Source organism: Watersipora subatra, chromosome 3 (assembly GCF_963576615.1).
Source record: "Watersipora subatra chromosome 3, tzWatSuba1.1, whole genome shotgun sequence".
Taxonomy (NCBI): Eukaryota; Metazoa; Bryozoa; class Gymnolaemata; order Cheilostomatida; family Watersiporidae; genus Watersipora; species Watersipora subatra.
This window is the reverse complement of record NC_088710.1, coordinates 74,723,116-74,744,803: the sequence shown is the minus strand read 5'-3', so window position 1 is coordinate 74,744,803 and position 21,688 is coordinate 74,723,116. Positions and strand designations below refer to the sequence as shown.

At 38.5% G+C, this 21,688-nt stretch overlaps 1 protein-coding gene across 1 annotated transcript in view; it reads left to right on the top strand.

The window, feature by feature from the left end:
• LOC137390986 (adhesion G-protein coupled receptor V1-like) overlaps positions 1–21,688 on the top strand; it is a 124,379-nt gene that overhangs the window by 91,045 nt on the left and 11,646 nt on the right. The window contains exons 56-72 of the mRNA XM_068077300.1: positions 9–183; positions 9,260–9,444; positions 9,571–9,616; positions 9,711–9,831; positions 10,350–10,589; positions 10,905–11,103; positions 11,236–11,558; positions 11,654–11,788; positions 11,956–12,144; positions 12,822–13,001; positions 13,523–13,700; positions 15,110–15,238; positions 15,352–17,483; positions 17,823–18,014; positions 18,116–18,239; positions 19,591–21,272; positions 21,473–21,577. Of these exons, the coding sequence (XP_067933401.1) occupies positions 9–183; positions 9,260–9,444; positions 9,571–9,616; positions 9,711–9,831; positions 10,350–10,589; positions 10,905–11,103; positions 11,236–11,558; positions 11,654–11,788; positions 11,956–12,144; positions 12,822–13,001; positions 13,523–13,700; positions 15,110–15,238; positions 15,352–17,483; positions 17,823–18,014; positions 18,116–18,239; positions 19,591–21,272; positions 21,473–21,577 (6,335 nt within the window). The remainder of the gene's footprint in view (positions 1–8; positions 184–9,259; positions 9,445–9,570; positions 9,617–9,710; positions 9,832–10,349; positions 10,590–10,904; positions 11,104–11,235; positions 11,559–11,653; positions 11,789–11,955; positions 12,145–12,821; positions 13,002–13,522; positions 13,701–15,109; positions 15,239–15,351; positions 17,484–17,822; positions 18,015–18,115; positions 18,240–19,590; positions 21,273–21,472; positions 21,578–21,688) is intronic.

Here is a 21,688-nt window from a genome sequence, read left to right as displayed (position 1 = left end):
TGTTTCAGGGAACCATGATGAGGCTACCCTTCTGATACTAGCAAATGAATCTCCGCATGGACAAGTGGGATGGGGGAAACAAACTGTTGTTGGGACTGAGCCGGAGAAGCGTGTAAATGCAACCATTTCTCTTCCTATTGTTAGAGAACAGGGACTACTGGGTGCCTTAGAAATTTCTTATATGTAAGTTGATTGAAAGACAACCCTGTTAGATTTTTTGTAGCACTTTCCCTCTACTATCTCCTATTCATAACTTATTTTGGAACTCCTTGTTATTCAGTGTTTTTACGACACCACATTTTGGGGGTTTAACATTAGCAAACATTCTCAGTTCAGTGTTTCTATAGAACACTCACTAACACCTCACTTTTCACAGCATAACAGAGTTCACAGCATAACAGAGTTAACTGTATAACAGAGTTCACTGTATAACAGTGTTCACTGTATAATAGAGTTCACTGTATAACAGAGTTTGCTGTATAACAGAGTTCACAGCATAACAGAGTTCACAGCATAACAGAGTTAACTGTATAACAGAGTTCACTGTATAACAGAGTTCACTGTATAACAGTGTTCACTGTATAATAGAGTTCACAGCATAACAGAGTTCACAGCATAACAGAGTTAACTGTATAACAGAGTTCACTGTATAACAGAGTTCTCTGTATAATAATGTTCACTGTATAATAGAGTTCACTGTATAACAGGGTTAACTGTATAACAGAGTTCACTGTATAACAGAGTTCACTGTATAACAGAGTTCACTGTATAACAGGGTTCACGGTATAGCAGAGTTCACTGTATAATAGGGTTCACTGTATAACAGGGTTCACTGTATAACAGAGTTCACTGTATAATAGAGTTCACTGTATAATAGAGTTCACTGTATAACAGAGTTCACGGTATAGCAGAGTTCACTGTATAGCAGAGTTCACTGTATAATAGAGTTCACTGTATAACAGAGTTCACTGTATAACAGAGTTCACTGAATAACAGAGTTCACTGTATAGCAGAGTTCACTGTATAATAGAGTTCACTGTATAACAGAGTTCACAGTATAGCAGAGTTCACTGTATAACAGAGTTCACAGTATAGCAGAGTTCCCTGTATAGCAGAGTTCACAGCATAACAGAGTTAACTGTATAACAGAGTTCACTGTATAACAGAGTTCTCTGTATAATAATGTTCACTGTATAATAGAGTTCACTGTATAACAGGGTTAACTGTATAACAGAGTTCACTGTATAACAGAGTTCACTGTATAACAGAGTTCACTGTATAACAGGGTTCACTGTATAACAGAGTCCACTGTATAACAAGGTTCACTGTATAACAGAGTTCACTGTATAATAGAGTTCACTGTATAACAGTGTTCACTGTATAATAGAGTTCACAGCATAACAGAGTTCACAGCATAACAGAGTTAACTGTATAACAGAGTTCACTGTATAACAGAGTTCTCTGTATAATAATGTTCACTGTATAATAGAGTTCACTGTATAACAGGGTTAACTGTATAACAGAGTTCACTGTATAACAGAGTTCACTGTATAACAGAGTTCACTGTATAACAGGGTTCACGGTATAGCAGAGTTCACTGTATAATAGGGTTCACTGTATAACAGGGTTCACTGTATAACAGAGTTCACTGTATAATAGGGTTCACTGTATAACAGAGTTCACTGTATAGCAGAGTTCACTGTATAACAGAGTTCACTGTCTAACAGAGTTCACTGTATAGCAGAGTTCACTGTATAATAGAGTTCACTGTATAATAGAGTTCACTGTATAACAGAGTTCACGGTATAGCAGAGTTCACTGTATAGCAGAGTTCACTGTATAATAGAGTTCACTGTATAACAGAGTTCACTGTATAACAGAGTTCACTGAATAACAGAGTTCACTGTATAGCAGAGTTCACTGTATAATAGAGTTCACTGTATAACAGAGTTCACAGTATAGCAGAGTTCACTGTATAACAGAGTTCACAGTATAGCAGAGTTCCCTGTATAGCAGAGTTCACAGCATAACAGAGTTAACTGTATAACAGAGTTCACTGTATAACAGAGTTCTCTGTATAATAATGTTCACTGTATAATAGAGTTCACTGTATAACAGGGTTAACTGTATAACAGAGTTCACTGTATAACAGAGTTCACTGTATAACAGAGTTCACTGTATAACAGGGTTCACTGTATAACAGAGTCCACTGTATAACAAGGTTCACTGTATAACAGAGTTCACTGTATAATAGAGTTCACTGTATAACAGAGTTCACAGTATAACAGAGTTCACTGTATAATAGAGTTTACTGTATAACAGAGTTCACTGTATAACAGAGTTCACTGTATAACAGAGTTCACTGAATAACAGAGTTCACTGTATAATAGAGTTCACTGTATAACAGAGTTCACTGTATAATAGAGTTCACTGTATAACAGAGTTCACTGTATAATAGAGTTCCCTGTATAACAGAGTTTACTGTATAGCAGAGTTCACTGTATAATAGAGTTCACTGTATAACAGGGTTCACTGTATAGCAGAGTTCACTGTATAATAGAGTTCACTGTATAACAGAGTTCACTGTATAACAGAGTTCACTGTATAACAGAGTTCACTGAATAACAGAGTTCACTGTATAACAGAGTTTACTGTATAACAGAGTTCACTGTATAATAGAGTTCACTGTATAATAGAGTTCACTGTATAACAGAGTTCACTGTATAACAGAGTTCACTGTATAACAGAGTTCACTGAATAACAGAGTTCACTGTATAGCAGAGTTCACTGTATAACAGAGTTCACTGTATAATAGAGTTCACTGTATAATAGAGTTCACTGTATAACAGATTTCACTGTATAATAGAGTTCACTGTATAACAGAGTTCACAGTATAGCAGAGTTCACTGTATAACAGAGTTCACTGTATAATAGAGTTCACTGTATAATAGAGTTCACTGTATAGCAGAGTTCACAGTATAGCAGAGTTCCCTGTATAGCAGAGTTCACTGTATAACAGGGTTCACTGTATAACAGAGTTCACTGTATAATAGAGTTCACTGTATAATAGAGTTCACTGTATAACAGAGTTCACTGTATAATAGAGTTCACTGTATAGCAGAGTTCACAGTATAGCAGAGTTCCCTGTATAGCAGAGTTCACTGTATAACAGGGTTCACTGTATAACAGAGTCCACTGTATAACAAGGTTCACTGTATAACAGAGTTCACTGTATAATAGAGTTCACTGTATAACAGAGTTCACAGTATAGCAGAGTTTACTGTATAGCAGAGTTCACTGTATAATAGAGTTCACTGTATAACAGGGTTCACTGTATAGCAGAGTTCACTGTATAATAGAGTTCACTGTATAACAGGGTTCACGGTATAATAGAGTTCACTGTATAGCAGAGTTCACAGTATAGCAGAGTTCCCTGTATAGCAGAGTTCACTGTATAACAGGGTTCACTGTATAACAGAGTCCACTGTATAACAAGGTTCACTGTATAACAGAGTTCACTGTATAATAGAGTTCACTGTATAACAGAGTTCACAGTATAGCAGAGTTTACTGTATAACAGGGTTCACTGTATAACAGGGTTCACTGTATAACAGAGTTCACTGTATAATAGAGTTCACTGTATAACAGGGTTCACGGTATAGCAGAGTTCACTGTATAACAGAGTTCACTGAATAACAGAGTTCACTGTATAATAGAGTTCACTGTATAGCAGAGTTCACAGTATAGCAGAGTTCCCTGTATAGCAGAGTTCACTGTATAACAGGGTTCACTGTATAACAGAGTTCACTGTCTAACAGAGTTCACTGTATAACAGAGTTCACTGTATAACAAGGTTCACTGTATAACAGAGTTCACTGTATAATAGAGTTCACTGTATAACAGAGTTCACAGTATAGCAGAGTTCACTGTATAACAGAGTTCACAGTATAGCAGAGTTCACTGTATAACAGAGTTCACTGTATAACAGAGTTCACTGTATAGCAGAGTTCACTGTATAACAGGGTTCACTGTATACCAGAGTTCACTGTATAATAGAGTTCACTGTATAACAGGGTTCACGGTATAACAGAGTTCACTGTATAGCAGAGTTCACTGTATAACAGGGTTCACTGTATAACAGAGTTCACTGTATAACAGAGTTCACTGTATAACAAGGTTCACTGTATAACAGAGTTCACTGTATAATAGAGTTCACTGTATAACAGAGTTCACTGTATAACAGAGTTCACTGTATAACAGAGTTCACAGTATAGCAGAGTTCACTGTATAACAGAGTTCACTGTATAACAGAGTTCACTGTATAGCAGAGTTCACAGTATAGCAGAGTTCACTGTATAACAGAGTTCACTGTATAGCAGAGTTCACTGTATAATAGAGTTCACTGTATAACAGAGTCCACTGTATAACAAGGTTCACTGTATAACAGAGTTCACTGTATAATAGAGTTCACTGTATAACAGAGTTCACAGTATAGCAGAGTTCACTGTATAACAGAGTTCACAGTATAGCAGAGTTCACTGTATAACAGAGTTCACTGTATAGCAGGGTTCACTGTATACCAGAGTTCACTGTATAATAGAGTTCACTGTATAACAGGGTTCACGGTATAGCAGAGTTCACTGTATAGCAGAGTTCACTGTATAACAGGGTTCACTGTATAACAGAGTTCACTGTATAACAGAGTTCACTGTATCACAGGGTTCACTGTATAGCAGAGTTCACTGTATAACAGAGTTCACTGTATCACAGGGTTAACTGTATCACAGAGTTCACTGCATAACAGGGTTCACTGTATAACAGAGTTCACTGTATAGCAGAGTTCACTGTATAACAGAGTTCACTGTATCACAGGGTTAACTGTATCACAGAGTTCACTGCATAACAGGGTTCACTGTATAGCAGAGTTCACTGTATAACAGAGTTCACTGTATAACAGAGTTCACTGTCTAACAGAGTTCACTGTATAACAGAGTTCACTGTCTAACAGAGTTCACTGTATAACAGAGTTCACTGTATAACAGAGTTCACTGTATAATAGAGTTCACTGTCTAACAGAGTTCACTGTATAACAGAGTTCACTGTCTAACAGAGTTCACTGTATAACAGAGTTCACTGTATAACAGGGTTAACTGTATAACAGGGTTCACTGTATAATAGAGTTCACTGTATAACAGAGTTCACTGTCTAACAGAGTTCACTGTATAGCAGAGTTCACTGTATAACAGAGTTCACTGTATAACAGAGTTCACTGTCTAACAGAGTTCACTGTATAATAGAGTTCACTGTCTAACAGAGTTCACTGTATAACAGAGTTCACTGTATAACAGAGTTCACTGTATAACAGAGTTCACGGTATAGCAGAGTTCACTGTATAACAAAGTTCACTGTATAATAGAGTTCACTGTATAACAGAGTTCACTGTATAACAGAGTTCACTGTATAGCAGAGTTCACTGTATAACAGAGTTAACTGTATAATAGAGTTCACTGTATAACAGGGTTCACGGTATAGCAGAGTTCACTGTATAACAGAGTTCACTGTCTAACAGAGTTCACTGTATAATAGAGTTCACTGTCTAACAGAGTTCACTGTATAACAGAGTTCACTGTATAACAGAGTTCACTGTATAACAGAGTTCACGGTATAGCAGAGTTCACTGTATAACAGAGTTCACTGTATAATAGAGTTCACTGTATAACAGAGTTCACTGTATAGCAGAGTTCACTGTATAATAGAGTTCACTGTCTAACAGAGTTCACTGTCTAACAGAGTTCACTGTATAATAGAGTTCACTGTATAACAGGGTTCACTGTATAATAGAGTTCACTGTCTAACAGAGTTCACTGTCTAACAGAGTTCACTGTATAATAGAGTTCACTGTATAACAGGGTTCACTGTATAATAGAGTTCCCTGTATAGCAGAGTTCACTGTATAGCAGAGTTCACTGTATAATAGAGTTCACTGTATAGCAGAGTTCACTGTATAACAGGGTTCACGGTATAACAGAGTTCACTGTCTAACAGAGTTCACTGTATAACAGAGTTCACTGTCTAACAGAGTTCACTGTATAACAGAGTTCACTGTATAACAGAGTTCACTGTATAGCAGAGTTCACTGTATAACAGAGTCCACTGTATAACAGAGTTCACTGTATAACAGAGTTCACTGTCTAACAGAGTTCACTGTATAATAGAGTTAACTGTATAGCAGAGTTCACTGTATAACAGAGTTCACTGTATAACAGAGTTCACTGTCTAACAGAGTTCACTGTATAATAGAGTTCACTGTCTAACAGAGTTCACTGTATAACAGAGTTCACTGTATAACAGAGTTCACGGTATAGCAGAGTTCACTGTCTAACAGAGTTCACTGTATAATAGAGTTCACTGTCTAACAGAGTTCACGGTATAGCAGAGTTCACTGTATAATAGAGTTCACTGTATAGCAGAGTTCACTGTATAATAGAGTTCACTGTATAACAGAGTTCACGGTATAACAGAGTTCACTGTCTAACAGAGTTCACTGTATAACAGAGTTCACTGTATAACAGAGTTCACTGTATAACAGAGTTCACGGTATAGCAGAGTTCACTGTATAACAGAGTTAACTGTATAATAGAGTTCACTGTATAACAGGGTTCACGGTATAGCAGAGTTCACTGTATAATAGAGTTCACTGTATAATAGAGTTCACTGTATAACAGAGTTAACTGTATAACAGAGTTCACTGTATAACAGAGTTAACTGTATAACAGAGTTCACTGTATAACAGGGTTAACTGTATAACAGAGTTCACTGTCTAACAGAGTTCACTGTATAACAGAGTTCACTGTATAACAGGGTTAACTGTATAACAGAGTTCACTGTCTAACAGAGTTCACTGTATAACAGAGTTCACTGTATAACAGAGTTCACTGTATAACAGGGTTAACTGTATAACAGAGTTCACTGTCTAACAGAGTTCACTGTATAACAGAGTTCACTGTATAACAGGGTTAACTGTATAACAGGGTTCACTGTATAACAGAGTTCACTGTCTAACAGAGTTCACTGTATAATAGAGTTCACTGTATAACAGGGTTCACTGTATAACAGAGTTCACTGTATAACAGGGTTCACTGTATAACAGAGTTCACTGTATAACAGGGTTAACTGTATAACAGAGTTCACTGTCTAACAGAGTTCACTGTATAATAGAGTTCACTGTATAACAGGGTTCACTGTATAACAGAGTTCACTGTATAACAGAGTTCACTGTATAACAGAGTTCACTGTATAACAGGGTTAACTGTATAACAGAGTTCACTGTCTAACAGAGTTCACTGTATAACAGAGTTCACTGTATAACAGGGTTAACTGTATAACAGGGTTCACTGTATAACAGAGTTCACTGTCTAACAGAGTTCACTGTATAATAGAGTTCACTGTATAACAGGGTTCACTGTATAACAGAGTTCACTGTATAACAGAGTTCACTGTATAATAGAGTTCACTGTATAACAGAGTTCACTGTATAACAGAGTTCACTGTATAATAGAGTTCCCAGTATAGCAGAGTTCACTGTATAACAGAGTTCACTGTATAACAGAGTTCACTGTATAGCAGAGTTCACTGTATAATAGAGTTCACTGTATAACAGAGTTCACTGTATAGCAGAGTTCACTGAATAACAGAGTTCACTGTCTAACAGAGTTCACTGAATAACAGAGTTCACTGTATAACAGAGTTTACTGTATAACAGAGTTCACTGTATAATAGAGTTCACTGTATAACAGAGTTCACTGTATAACAGAGTTCACTGTATAATAGAGTTCACTGTATAACAGAGTTCACTGTATAATAGAGTTCACTGTATAACAGAGTTCACTGTCTAACAGAGTTCACTGTATAATAGAGTTCACTGTATAATAGAGTTCACTGTCTAACAGAGTTCACTGTATAATAGAGTTCCCAGTATAGCAGAGTTCACAGTATAGCAGAGTTCACTGTATAATAGAGTTCCCAGTATAGCAGAGTTCACAGTATAGCAGAGTTCACTGTATAATAGAGTTCCCAGTATAGCAGAGTTCACTGTATAACAGAGTTCACTGTATAATAGAGTTCACTGTATAACAGAGTTCACTGTATAACAGAGTTCACTGAATAACAGAGTTCACTGTCTAACAGAGTTCACTGTATAATAGAGTTCACTGTCTAACAGAGTTCACTGTATAACAGAGTTCACTGTATAATAGAGTTCCCAGTATAGCAGAGTTCACAGTATAGCAGAGTTCACTGTATAATAGAGTTCCCAGTATAGCAGAGTTCACTGTATAACAGAGTTCACTGTATAATAGAGTTCACTGTATAACAGAGTTCACTGTATAACAGAGTTCACTGTATAATAGAGTTCACTGTATAACAGAGTTCACTGTATAATAGAGTTCACTGTCTAACAGAGTTCACTGTATAACAGAGTTCACTGTATAATAGAGTTCCCAGTATAGCAGAGTTCACAGTATAGCAGAGTTCACTGTATAACAGAGTTCACTGTATAATAGAGTTCACTGTATAACAGAGTTCACTGTATAACAGAGTTCACTGTATAGCAGAGTTCACTGTATAACAGAGTTCACTGTATAATAGAGTTCACTGTATAACAGAGTTCACTGTATAATAGAGTTCCCAGTATAGCAGAGTTCACTGTATAACAGAGTTCACTGTATAATAGAGTTCACTGTATAACAGAGTTCACTGTATAACAGAGTTCACTGTATAACAGAGTTAACTGTATAACAGAGTTCACTGTATAACAGAGTTCACTGTCTAACAGAGTTCACAGTATAGCAGAGTTCACTGTATAATAGAGTTCACTGTATAACAAGGTTCACTGTATAACAGAGTTCACTGTATAATAGAGTTCACTGTATAACAGAGTTCACTGTATAACAGAGTTCACTGTATAACAGAGTTAACTGTATAACAGAGTTCACTGTATAACAGAGTTCACTGTCTAACAGAGTTCACAGTATAGCAGAGTTCACTGTATAATAGGGTTCACTGTATAACAAGGTTCACTGTATAACAGAGTTCACTGTATAATAGAGTTCACTGTATAACAGAGTTCACTGTATAATAGAGTTCACTGTATAACAGAGTTCACAGTATAGCAGAGTTCACTGTATAACAGAGTTTACTGTATAACAGAGTCCACTGTATAACAAGGTTCACTGTCTAACAGAGTTCAATGTATCTGCAGTACATCAAGGATAATTGGACTACCAAGCGATGAACAAGCCATTTCTGGCCAGGATTATGTATCTGTGCAGGACAGAGTGAGACTCCAGGAAAACATGACAAGTGTATCTGTTGATATCTTCATCCTTGCAGATGACCAACCCGAACAGGATGAGCAGTTTCTGGTTAACATTACATCAGTGAGGTAGGTGAGGTTATCTTTTGGATTATGGGGTCACACAAAGGTCATATGCGCAGTCACAAAGTACACTCCGTCTGAGTAGGTTGTACTTCATTTATGATTGACTCATACCCGTTTTCATTCTATTATAGGCAGCCTCCTGTTCTTTTTTGCTGTCAAGCTAAGCATGCATGTGCAGTTAGTTAAAAGTCAAAAAATGATATTGTCAACGCTGTAACGCTGTTGTTAAAAATAAAATCGGCTATGTTTAGTTTATCCTTCTAATTTTTAGATTATTAGAAAGCATTGAAGGAGAGGTAGGGCCAGGCATCAGGTATGGCGGAGAAGCTCTGGTTGTTATCATCGCTGAGAATGACTATGCGAGAGGAATTGTGGAGTTAAATGCTACTATAGTGAGTCACAAACATGACTCATTCCTCTTACAGACAATACGAACTTCAAACACAGCATCCGTTCTGTTCTGACTGATAATCTGAAGATAAGAATGCAAAGTTTGCAGCTGCGTATACCTCATGTTGAGATAGTAATATCCATGTACAATTCTCATCATCTAATAGTACATTTTATCTAATTTCTGTAGTTCTCTCTATATATACATGTATATATATAACATGGTTTGTGGAGTAGATGAGTCAGGTATTCTGTAGTACTCTATATATATATAACATGGTTTGTGGAGTAAATGAGTCAGGTATTCTGTAGTACTCTCTATATATATAACATGGTTTGTGGAGTAGATGAGTCAGGTATTCTGTAGTACTTTCTATATATATATAACATGGTTTGTGGAGTAGATGAGTCAGGTATTCTGTAGTACTCTCTCTATATATAACATGGTTTGTGGAGTAAATGAGTCAGGTATTCTGTAGAACTTTTAAGTATCCCATAAACTTTATTGTATTAATTTTAGAATGCAGAAGGGAGGATAGACGTACCTGAACTTTATGGCCAAGACACTCTGCTCAAACTAAAAGTTGTGAGGAACTTAGGCCTTTTTGGAGAGATCAGTTTTCTATGGCAAGTTCTACCGTGGGAGGCTTCTATTGCTGATCTGCTAGCAATGTCTGGACATGTTGAGTTTCTTGAAGGGCAAAATGAGGCTTTCATTGACATATATATTCGAGATGACGACACTCCAGAACTTGTTGAGGTAAACAGGTGTCTAGTTTGTAGCCACACAATGCTCACTCTAAACTACTCAACGCTCTTTGCCAGCTCATTAAAGGAGGCTGCAAATCTAAACTGAATGTAAAACACAGTCATCTTAGCTTCAATCCATTCTTTGATGGGCTCTAAGAACTGCAATGGAAGTTGTCTCCTCTCCTCATATTTATATCTCCAACATCCTTTTACTTGAGTTATTAGAATGCTTTCAGGAAACGCACGTCTTTTCATGAACATGACTATTGTTTGGACGTCGGTTTCTTTTTTGACATATTGATTAAGAGCTGCATACTGTTTTTAGACTTTTGATGTGCAGCTCGTATCTGTGTCAGGAGGGGCAATTTTGGGAACCAGTCGATCCGTCAGGGTCGCTATACTCAAAAATGATTCACCGACTGGCCTCTTTGGATTTAGAGATACTCTTTATCGCACAGCTGAGTCAGAGATATTGACCGAGAAGTCTGTTAACGTGGTGGTTGAGCGAACGCAAGGAGACCAAGGTCAGTTCACATCTGTTACTCGTAAGCTAGTGTATTGTTATTGATGTCAATTAGTTTGGGTGAATGCAAGCCGTCACCAATTGCTCTTGCATCAGCATGCAAAAGGCACTGAGGAGTAACTTACATGCGTAGGTGTGGTTAACTTGCACTGGAGCCTCGAGAGTAAAGCCCTACCTGACTTTGACCCACCACACTCCGGCAGCCTGACCTTCCAGCCAGGGGAGGCTCTCAAGAACTTTACACTGACAGCAAAGGTTGATGACCTGTTGGAAGGAGAAGAAAGATTTATCGTTTCTCTAACATCAGCTGACAATAATGCTGACATCTCTGTGAGGAATCGCGATACACTCATAATTATAGAGGCCAATGAGGGGTCAAATGGCCATATTGAGGTGGCAGAGGAGTATCGGACATTGTATGTAGCAGAGCCTACTCCTCAGTATAATGGCCAACAGGTCAGTATTTAATAAAAATTCTCCCATTTTTTACTTTTATTATCGGCTTGAAGAGATTATTTGTTCAAGCCATTGTTTCTTTACAATCTCAACAGGTTGTCATGCTGACCAGAGGTTCTGGAAATTACGGTGAGGTTGTCGTCAACTGGGAAATAGTTCCTGGCCTCAACTCCTCATTTACTGTTACCGAAGGACAGCTCATCTTCCAGGACAGACAGAGGGAAGCACAAGTAAGCTAGTTTTTATTTGGATCTGGCATTAATTTGATCAGCTGTTCTCAGATGGAGATTGGTCAGGCAAGGAACGTGGGAGTTGCTGATGAGTTGACCAGTCAATGGGGGATTGCAAAGTTATCTCAGTAATTTGTTGGGCTCTGTAGCTTAGCTTTTTTTTGCAGGTCGTGTTGCAGACAATAGATAACCCAACACCCGAGCTCAGACGAGAGTTTACATTTCAAATAACTTCAGCTATGGGCGGTGCAACAGTCTCCTTCATGAATTCAAAGGCTACTATTATCTACTCTGCCAGTGATTCACCTTTTGGGCTCTTTGGCTTTGGATCAAGTTCTCCAGTTTATGTGTCAGAGGTAAAGTGCCGAGTTTGGTTGAGTATAAGATGGCTGTTGTGAGAAAAACTCAAACCTGTCAATAATTGAGCTTACAAGTTCTCATTGGCATTGCTAGTCTGAAGAATTGCCATGCCATATTATAGACATCCATTTTATGAACAACCATTTTATGGACAGTCATGTTATGAATAGCCATTTTATAGACAGCCATTTTATGGAGAGCCATTTTATGGACTGCCATTTTATGGATAGTCATTTTATGGACAGCCATTTTATAGACAGCCATTTTATGGAGAGCCATTTTATGGCCAGCCATTTTATGGATAGCCATTTTGTGGACAGCCATTTTTGGTGCCTAATAAACAGTAATCCAAACTGTATTTACTGTAAATAATGGGTAAGGAACTGCTGATTGCTGTTAAATAAGAGTGAATATTAACTGTTTATTTTTGACTAATTGCGAAAGGTTGAGCAACTCACTGAGTATTATTATTATGCACTATATTGTATCATGTTACAATATTCTTTATTAAAGTTTATCATAAAAGATTTGAAAAAAAAGCTGCTTGACAGTTTCTTATTGGTCAATACCCAAGTGCTACTTGTATTTATTTTACACAAATCTATAATAGTAAGCAAGTTAATTCACTGTTGATTGAGTGGTTTCAGCTCATGGTTGACATATTTGCTAATAGGACAGTTCCCAGGCTGTGCTAACTCTCCAAAGATCTCTTGGACTTATGGGAGATGTTCAAGTAGAGTACACAACTTCTCCCGCTTCCGCTGAATCAGGAAAAGACTTCATGCATGAAACTGGGACTCTGTTATTTACAGCTGGGCAACTCAGCAACTCAATTACTCTTCAAGTACTGCAGGTTGGTACATCAGACCTCCTTACAACAATCTTGCCAGTCACCAAGATGGTAATGCCATGAGTTTTTATATCCAAAGAGATAACATAACCACACTGTTTCAGTAAAAATCTTACTCCTTATTTGTCATGCTAATATTAGCACCAGTAAAACATGAAAACATGTGATACATGCTATCATGTGATACATGAACACATGTGATACATGCTATCATGTGATACATGAACACATGTGATACATGAACACATGTGATACATGCTATCATATGATACATGAACACATGTGATCCATGCTGACATTTAATACATGAACACATGTGATACATGCTATCATGCGATACATGAACACATGTGATCCATGCTGACATGTGATACATGAACACATGTGATACATGCTATCATGTGATACATGAACACATGCGGTACATTGATCTTTGTTCTGTTTCCCATGTTTAGTTAACAAAGCTATAGCTTGTACATATCCTATCATGTACATATCTTGTATATCCTGCACTATGTCTGCAGGATGATTTGCCAGAAGGACCGGAAACTTTCTATGTGAATGTGACATCTGCCACTCTCGTGTCACCCTTGCAGCCACTCAATTTCACCTCGATTAATGGTTTTCAGCTGGATCTGCCACCAGAGATTAGTCTAAATGGCTGGAAGCCAGTCATCATTGAGAAAAATGATAATGCTGAAGGTTCCATTATCCTACGCTTGTTAATCGAGTTGCTAAATGAATAGATGTGTGTTTCAGTAGTACTAGTAGTGAAGGGTCGCTGTTCTTGACTCAATATTATTAGTAGTGAAAGGTCACTGTCCTTGACTCAATATCACTAGTAGTGATAGGTCACTGTTCTTGACTCAATATCACTAGTAGTGAAGGTTCACTGTTCTTGACTCAATATTACTAGTAGTGAAGGGTTACTGCTCTTGACTCAATATTACTAGTAGTGAAGGGTTACTGTTCTTGACTCAATATTACTAGTAGTGAAGGGTCACTGCTCTTGACTCAATATTACTAGTAGTGAAGGGTTACTGCTCTTGACTCAATATTACTAGTAGTGAAGGGTTACTGTTTTTGACTCAATATTACTAGTAGTGAAGGGTTACTGCTCTTGACTCAATATTACTAGTAGTGAAGGGTCACTGTCCTTGACTAAATATTACTAGTAGTGAAGGGTTACTGCTCTTGACTCAATATTACTAGTAATGAAGGGTTACTGCTCTTGACTCAGTAATACCTGTAACCAACTATGTGCCTGTCCTGCCATACCAACCTAAAGATTGGTGAGACTAGATTATGCTACGTATAATCAGTCATGTAAACAAAATGTAAACACAGATAAACTTTTGTTAAGCATTCAATTTAATTTTAGATTATTGTATCAATCACAAATTAATTAAATACCGGGCCATTGTATTGATTCGTGCGTTACAACAGGATGATTGTTAATATGTGATGTTAATATGTTAATATTGTGTATGTTCAATCTACTCCCTTCTAACAGATAAACAGACTAGCAAATACATAATTATGTTGAAAATCTACATAAATCACATAATTCCCTCCTATAATAACTCCTACTACTCCAGCTTCATTAAAAACTTACCTTCTCACTTTATTATGAAAAGGTTTAGGCATTAAGAATGAACATAGCTGAACCACTGCTAAGGATTAATGCTAAGGATTAATGCTAAGGATTAATGCTAAGGATTAATGCTAAGGATTAATGCTAAGGATTAATGCTAAGGATTAATGCTAAGGATTAATGCTAAGGATTAATGCTAAGGATTAATGCTAAGGATTAATGCTAAGGATTAATGCTAAGGATTAATGCTAGTTTCCTTCTTACTGTTCAACTGTTCATTCAGCTACCTTTTCTCTTCTTTATACCAAAACTCAACGATGCTTTAAAATATTTCCTTCGGTAGATGAATTTCAAGGATATGTATATGCAATATCTTCATGAAACTGATGGTGGAGCTTGCAGCTCATGAGTTATTAATGAATGCTGAACACAGATGTTTATATATATAATATATTATATATATAAATATATTATAATCATTAATAAAATGTGCATAGCAAAGTCTCTCTTTTTGAAGGTATAATTGAGTTTGATGCAGCTTCTGCATCAATATATGTAATGGAATCCAGCGGAGTGGCATCTCTCACTGTAGTCAGGAGCCCGGGTACATTCGGACGCGTTGGGGTTTTTTTTGATGTTCAACCAGGTAAGCAAGGGTAGTCATATTCTATCTACATCTGGTTGGTTCCAGTTTCTGTACGGTCAATCTGTCAGACTTAATTAGATGCACAGCCTTACCAGTTGATTATAATATTTCAGTGTCAGCTACAAAGGGTGATGACTACTTCCTTGAGCCTGGAGTACTCGCATTCTCTCACGGCGAATCTGTCAAGCTTTTGAATATCTCAATAGCTGATGATGGAATACAAGAGATGGCAGAGTTGTTCCTCGTCATTCTTTTGTCTACCTCTGGTGGAGCTTCTCTTGGTTCAAGAACTACTGCAGACGTCACAATTGTCAAGTCTAATTATCCTAATGGAAAGTTTGCTTTTGAATCGCCGCTTGAAAGGACGCTTGTCAATCCAGGAAAACTTGTCGAGTTGCATCTTACTATTTCTAGAATGGAAGGTCTGCTAGGTGATCAGTTGTTGAGTTGGGCACTGCTAGGTCCGAATACACTCTCTCCTTTAGACTCTGTCGACGACATAGCTTATATTGATGAGGGAAATCAAGAAAGAGTGGAAGGACAACTTTCTTGGCAGGATGGGGAAGGAGGAAGCAAGTCATTTTCTTTGTTTATCAAACCTTTCGCCGGTTGGGAGATTGAAAAGAAGTTTATTGTCATCATTGAAGGCATAAGAAACAACTTGAACAGTTCATGGGACGGGGAGCTTGACCCATCAGCTTCTAACCTCACCATAACTGTGTCTAAAAATGGTGACCCTAATGGTGTGCTACAGCTGGCAGCCGCAAACCTCGGGCAGCAACAATTTGATGAGCCAACCGCTGGAGCTTTGCGAGTGCAGTATTATGTCGAACGACTCGAGGGCGATCTCGGCGATCTAGAGATTTTGTGGGAAGTGATTGGTGGTAGCAATGATGTATCTCCAATGTCTGGTTCAGTACATATGTTGTCAGGGTCAATCCTGGCCACTATTAGTTTCGACATACTTGCAGATGATATTCCTGAACTGACAGAAGAGTTTCAGTTGCACCTTCGCAGTGTCGTCGGCGGCGCAACCATTAATTCTAATGAGAGTTGGATCAGTTTTACTGTTCGATACAATGATGATCCACACGGAGTCTTTGAAGTTTTTGAGAGTACTCAGGTTATACAAGTTGACGATGTAAATTTGAAACGTTCCCTTGCCTTGATAGTCAATCGCGATGCTGGCGTGCTTGGGTCAGTTCTGGTTGAACTCTGGGTGAGTTTTAGTCAAACAGGCCTGCAGTTCCCTGTCTCCAAAACAGTTGTGTTTGCTGATGGTTCATCTGAGGAAAAAATAAAGGTTGACATCGACAATGAAATTTTTTTAGAGCTAAACTCATACTACATCGTGGAAATTAAAAATGTTACCTACATAAGTGGTCCACAGGTAACCTCTGCTCCTAAAGTTGGTGATTCAAAGATGGCTCGGGTTAAAGTTCCTGGTATTGCTGCCAACAGTTACATCTCCTTAGATCCACAGACTATTACTGTCAACGAAGCTACGCATAATACTACTATTAAAGTATTGAGAAGTGGCCTGTATGGTGATGTGGAAGTGTCCTGGACTCAAGGTCACGCTGACAGTCTGCTGCCTCCTGGATTTAGCTTTGGATCTACTTCTCCACCAAGTGGAAAAGTGTTTATTAAACACAATGAAAGTTTTGGAGAATTTGCGTTGGTACTACTGTCACCTCCTGTAGGTGGTAGTCCTGTGTCATACGTGATATCCCTGCAGGACTCCACCGTAAGCAGTGCTCCTGGTGAAGCCAGATTAGCTGCCACAAATATCGCCCTCACTTTGGAACCATATGGAGTTCTCGCATTCACCAAGCAGCGGGTAGAGGTGAGAGAGATTGACAGGAGCATTGGTATTAGAGTAGAAAGGCTTTATGGCAGCAGAGGTAAGATTCAATTAACATATTCAGCTCGATCTGGTACTGCTTTAGCAGGCATCGACTTCTCCACAGTTGACTCACAGACATTAGTTATGATGGAAGGAGAGTTAATACAGGAAATCGCCATACCAATTCACCTTGACCCAGATGCTGAACAAAATGAAGATTTCTTTGTTTCACTGGATGGTGTCCAAATTGTGCCTGCAATGGAAGAAGCGTTGTTTTCGCCTCGTCTCAGTTACATTTCATCAAATATTACAGTGATAATCAGAGCCAATGGTGATCCAAATGGGCTCCTTGAAGTGATGATAACTCCGAAAAGAGTTGCTGAAGATGCTGAGAGTCAGGTATGAGCAGAATATTATATTAAATAATTAAAATAATCTATTTTAATTATAAATTGCATTACCTGCAGAGTGCATTCTGTGAGGCCTGCTATGGCTATACTGGGGCTGCTAGTAACTAGCTGGTCTCCTGTCCAGCACGACTAGCTTGTACATACACACATAAATGGCTGATCTTGATCCCTGCTCTCTTTGGTTAATGTGAAAGATAAAATAATATTACACTACTTCATTCATCGATTGCTCATGGGTTTGAATAGACCCATAGATGTTCTATATTTGAAGCTGGTAATGTCTCCAGCGACTGAGGTATTTTCTTATCCACCCTGTTCATTTTGGCAGGCTGTGATTAAAGTTAGGAGAAATGCTGGGATGTTTGGTTACGTGACCGCTAGACTGAGAACTGTGGGAGGAGGCGAAGCTTGGGACTCTCAGATAGCCTTGCTACCAAAATCTGAATCTAACAATAGCATATCTCAGGCTTTATCTAACAGAGACAGCAGACTAGCAGCAACTGCAGCTTCCGATTACATGGTAGATGTTTATAGCAGACTATGCTCACGTCCATCTATACCAGTAGCTTATCCTTGTGTTATACGATACCAGCGTGATGCCATATTATGATAATTTGACAGATCCTAAATGAACAAGTGGTGTTTGATGACGGTGAACTGGAGAAAAGCTGGGCAATCAGGGTGTTGGAAGATAGCAACCCTGAATCAGATGAGACTCTATTTGCCTATTTGACAGATGTTACAGGTGTGTGAAGTCATCCTTTTATCTACTACCTTACCATTCTAGAGACTCTTTGTTGTAATGTTTTCTTGACAGATGTAACAGGTGTCTGGAGTCATCCTTTTATTCATTACCTTAGCACTCTAGAGACTCTTTGCTGTAATGTTTTCTTGACAGATGTAACAGGTGTGTGGAGTCATCCTTTTATCCACTACCTTAGCATTCTAGAGACTCTTTGTTGTAATGTTTTCTAACAACGATAGCATGAACTGTTCATGTCTGTAGCAATGCGAGGTGATTCAGCGAGTAGGTATTTACATCGTTGGATTTGCTCACCATCAGCAAGTTTTCAGATGTAGCCTAGTGAAAGAGCTGTACAGGTGTGTTAAACCTTTCTTTGGAGTAAAAGGGTTACTTTCTGACTACCCAACGCACAGACTCTATCTCTATATCAGAGTATTTTAGCTGACAGTAGGACAGCGCAGACAATTGGTTAAACTTGTCAACAAGTTCTCATGTATAGGTGTAGATGTCTTGATAGCAGCTGTAGATACCATAGTATCATGACATCAAGTAGTAGCAGCCATAGATACCATAGTATTATGACATCAGCTAGTAGCAGCGATAGATACCATAGTATTATGACATCAGCTAGTATCAGCCATAGATGCCATAGTATCATGACATCAGCTAGTAGCAGCCATAGATACCATAGTATCATGACATCAGCTAGTAGCAGCCATAGATACCATAGTATCATGACATCAGCTAGTAGCAGCCATAGATACCATAGTAATATGACATCAGCTAGTAGCAGCCATAGATACCATAGTATTATGACATCAGCTAGTAGCAGCCATAGATACCATAGTATTATGACATCAGCTAGTCACTTATTCATGATCACACCAGTTGTAAAATTGCATCATTGATTTTTCATTTTATTACTGTTGTTGGTGTTTATCTAAATTATACATTTTTGCCTAAGAACTTTATAAACTGAAACTGTCAACATGACAAGATAAAATTTTCATATTCATTCAGTTATAAAACTTCTATATCAGCTATTCAACTCACAATTGAAGATCTTTTTGTTGTTTTTGTAATCGTTATAAGCATGGGACCTTGAGTTGGAGCCATAGAATTTTATTGCTCTGAACAAGTTGTAAGTTAAACCTTGAAAACAACAGAGGTTGTGACAATAATAAATACGCCGACCTACAGTGTCGCCCTAAGTTCTTTTATACTAGTACTAAGGCGAGAAACAGTAACATGCTGGTGCGTAGTCATTGGGTGGCTACATGTATTTATTACCCTAAACAATATTGATTGCATGCAGTTTGAACAGTTTGATTAGTTGCTGTATTGTGTATAGGTGGTGCGAGGATAGCAGATGGAGAAACAGATGGAATGAAATATGGATATGGAACGTTAGAAATTATACGGAATGACCAGTGGAATGGTGTGATTGGATATGCAGAAAGTTCTCTCAATCTGACTGTCGATGAAGACAGAGCTGGCTCCGTCACCCTCACAGTTTTACGTACCTCTAGTGCTGCCCTTACGTATGACACGACTGTCCAATGGGAGGCTGTCTTTGTTACAGATCCTTCCATGGCAAGCAACTTGGTGCAAACGAATGGACTCATAATCTGCGAGTCGTTGCGTTCGGTCTGTGAATTTCAAATCGAACTGGTGAATGATGAGACACCGGAGTTTGGCTATATATTTCCAGTCAGGTTGTTCAATCCAGGAGCAGGAGCTAAGCTAGATCCAGTCAGATCAGTGGCTACCGTCACAGTGTTGCCTAGTGACAACCCATATGGAAGACTAGAGTTTCTCCAAAGTTATGTGGTTGTGGATAGGAGTGCGGCTGAGCTAGTACTTGAGGTCCTGCGCAGGCAGGGCTCGAGTCACACGGTCTCCATCTCTTATAAAACTGAGGGTGTTGGGGCTGATAATCTGTATAGAGCGAATAGGAGACTCTATACAGCTCTAAATGGTACAGACTATAACAGCACCAGTGGCTATCTTGTCTTTGAGAATGGTATTGTCTCACGAGAGTTGAAAGTACAGCTCCTTCATCAGCCAGCAGTGTCAACGCGCTACCCCAGAGTTTTTAAGGTTGTGCTGTTTGATCCGGGGTACGGGGCGGTTCTTGGAGAAATGTTTGAGTGCACAGTCCTTATGGTCAACTCGGATGAAGTGGATGTATGGGTCACTCAAGTTTCAGCTAGTGTGCAAGAACTGGAGGATTATACTATCGAATATTTACTGGACAGTTTACTCAGTCAGGACTTTCGGAGGCTAACCATCGATGTCATGGTTGTTGTAGAGAATATACTTGATTTGATTGTCAATGCAGGATCTAGACAACTTTCTACATCGATCAGAACTAAACTGACCAGCCTTTTCTGTAAACTGTCCGATCCCGATGTTTCTGTGACGAAAGGTCGACTTACGTTGAACCAATTATTTGAACGATTTTTATTTACACTTTTAGTAGGAGAACCATGTGAGAGTGAACTAGATCCCTATCCAGGTATTTCTTGCGCGTATTTCAAGTTCAGCGTGATCAGTGTGCTGCCAGCCAAAGCTAATAGTTATTTGTTTAGCTCTACCACGCGCAACTCTCTCCAAATTGGTGAAGGGGAGGCAATCCCTTTAGCTAACAATACCTGTGTTAACATGCATTTTGTCGAGTACAGTGGTGCACACTGGTTCGCTGATAGCCTCCAGCCACTTCTTGATGATACAGTGCTCGCGATCAATATTGACAGTCAAATTCATGAATCAGCCAAAGTTACCTACACAATTTTCACCAGTGATGACCAGCGAACGGATAAGTTGGCCCAGTGTGTGTATTATGATGAGACGAGAGAATTATGGACTGCGAGTGATGCGTGTAAAGTGAAGAACTCTCTAGAACTTGGAACGAGCAATGCTGTGCAATGCGAGTGTGATCACTTGTCTAGCTATGCCGTGAATACGAAAACAAGAGACAAGAGATTTATTGGCTACCCGAACTACATGTTCATTGTCACTGGCCTCTGCATGGTAAGCGTAACATTCTTACGTTGTTGTAGTATTTGTGGTTATATTTTCACTGCAATCAGTTTTCTGTCTCTTGACAAATGTTATCAGGCATTTCCGAATCTAATCATAATAGACACTCTGATGGTGTTGTCTTGAAAACTTATGACAAGTAGTGTGGAGTCGATAGGACACTTGCTGACTACCTCTTTACTCTTTTGCAGTTGAGCATATTAGTGGCAGTACTCCTCTACCTTGTACTACCTCATTACGGACTTTTTACTCTCAAACTTGTCATTCACCAACTTACAAGTACTTTTTGCTTGCTGGTGAGTTACCACGGTTACTTATTGTTGTAATGTTACCACGGTTACTTATTGTTGTATTGTTACCACGGTTACTTATTGTTGTATTGTTACCACGGCTACTTATTGTTGTAT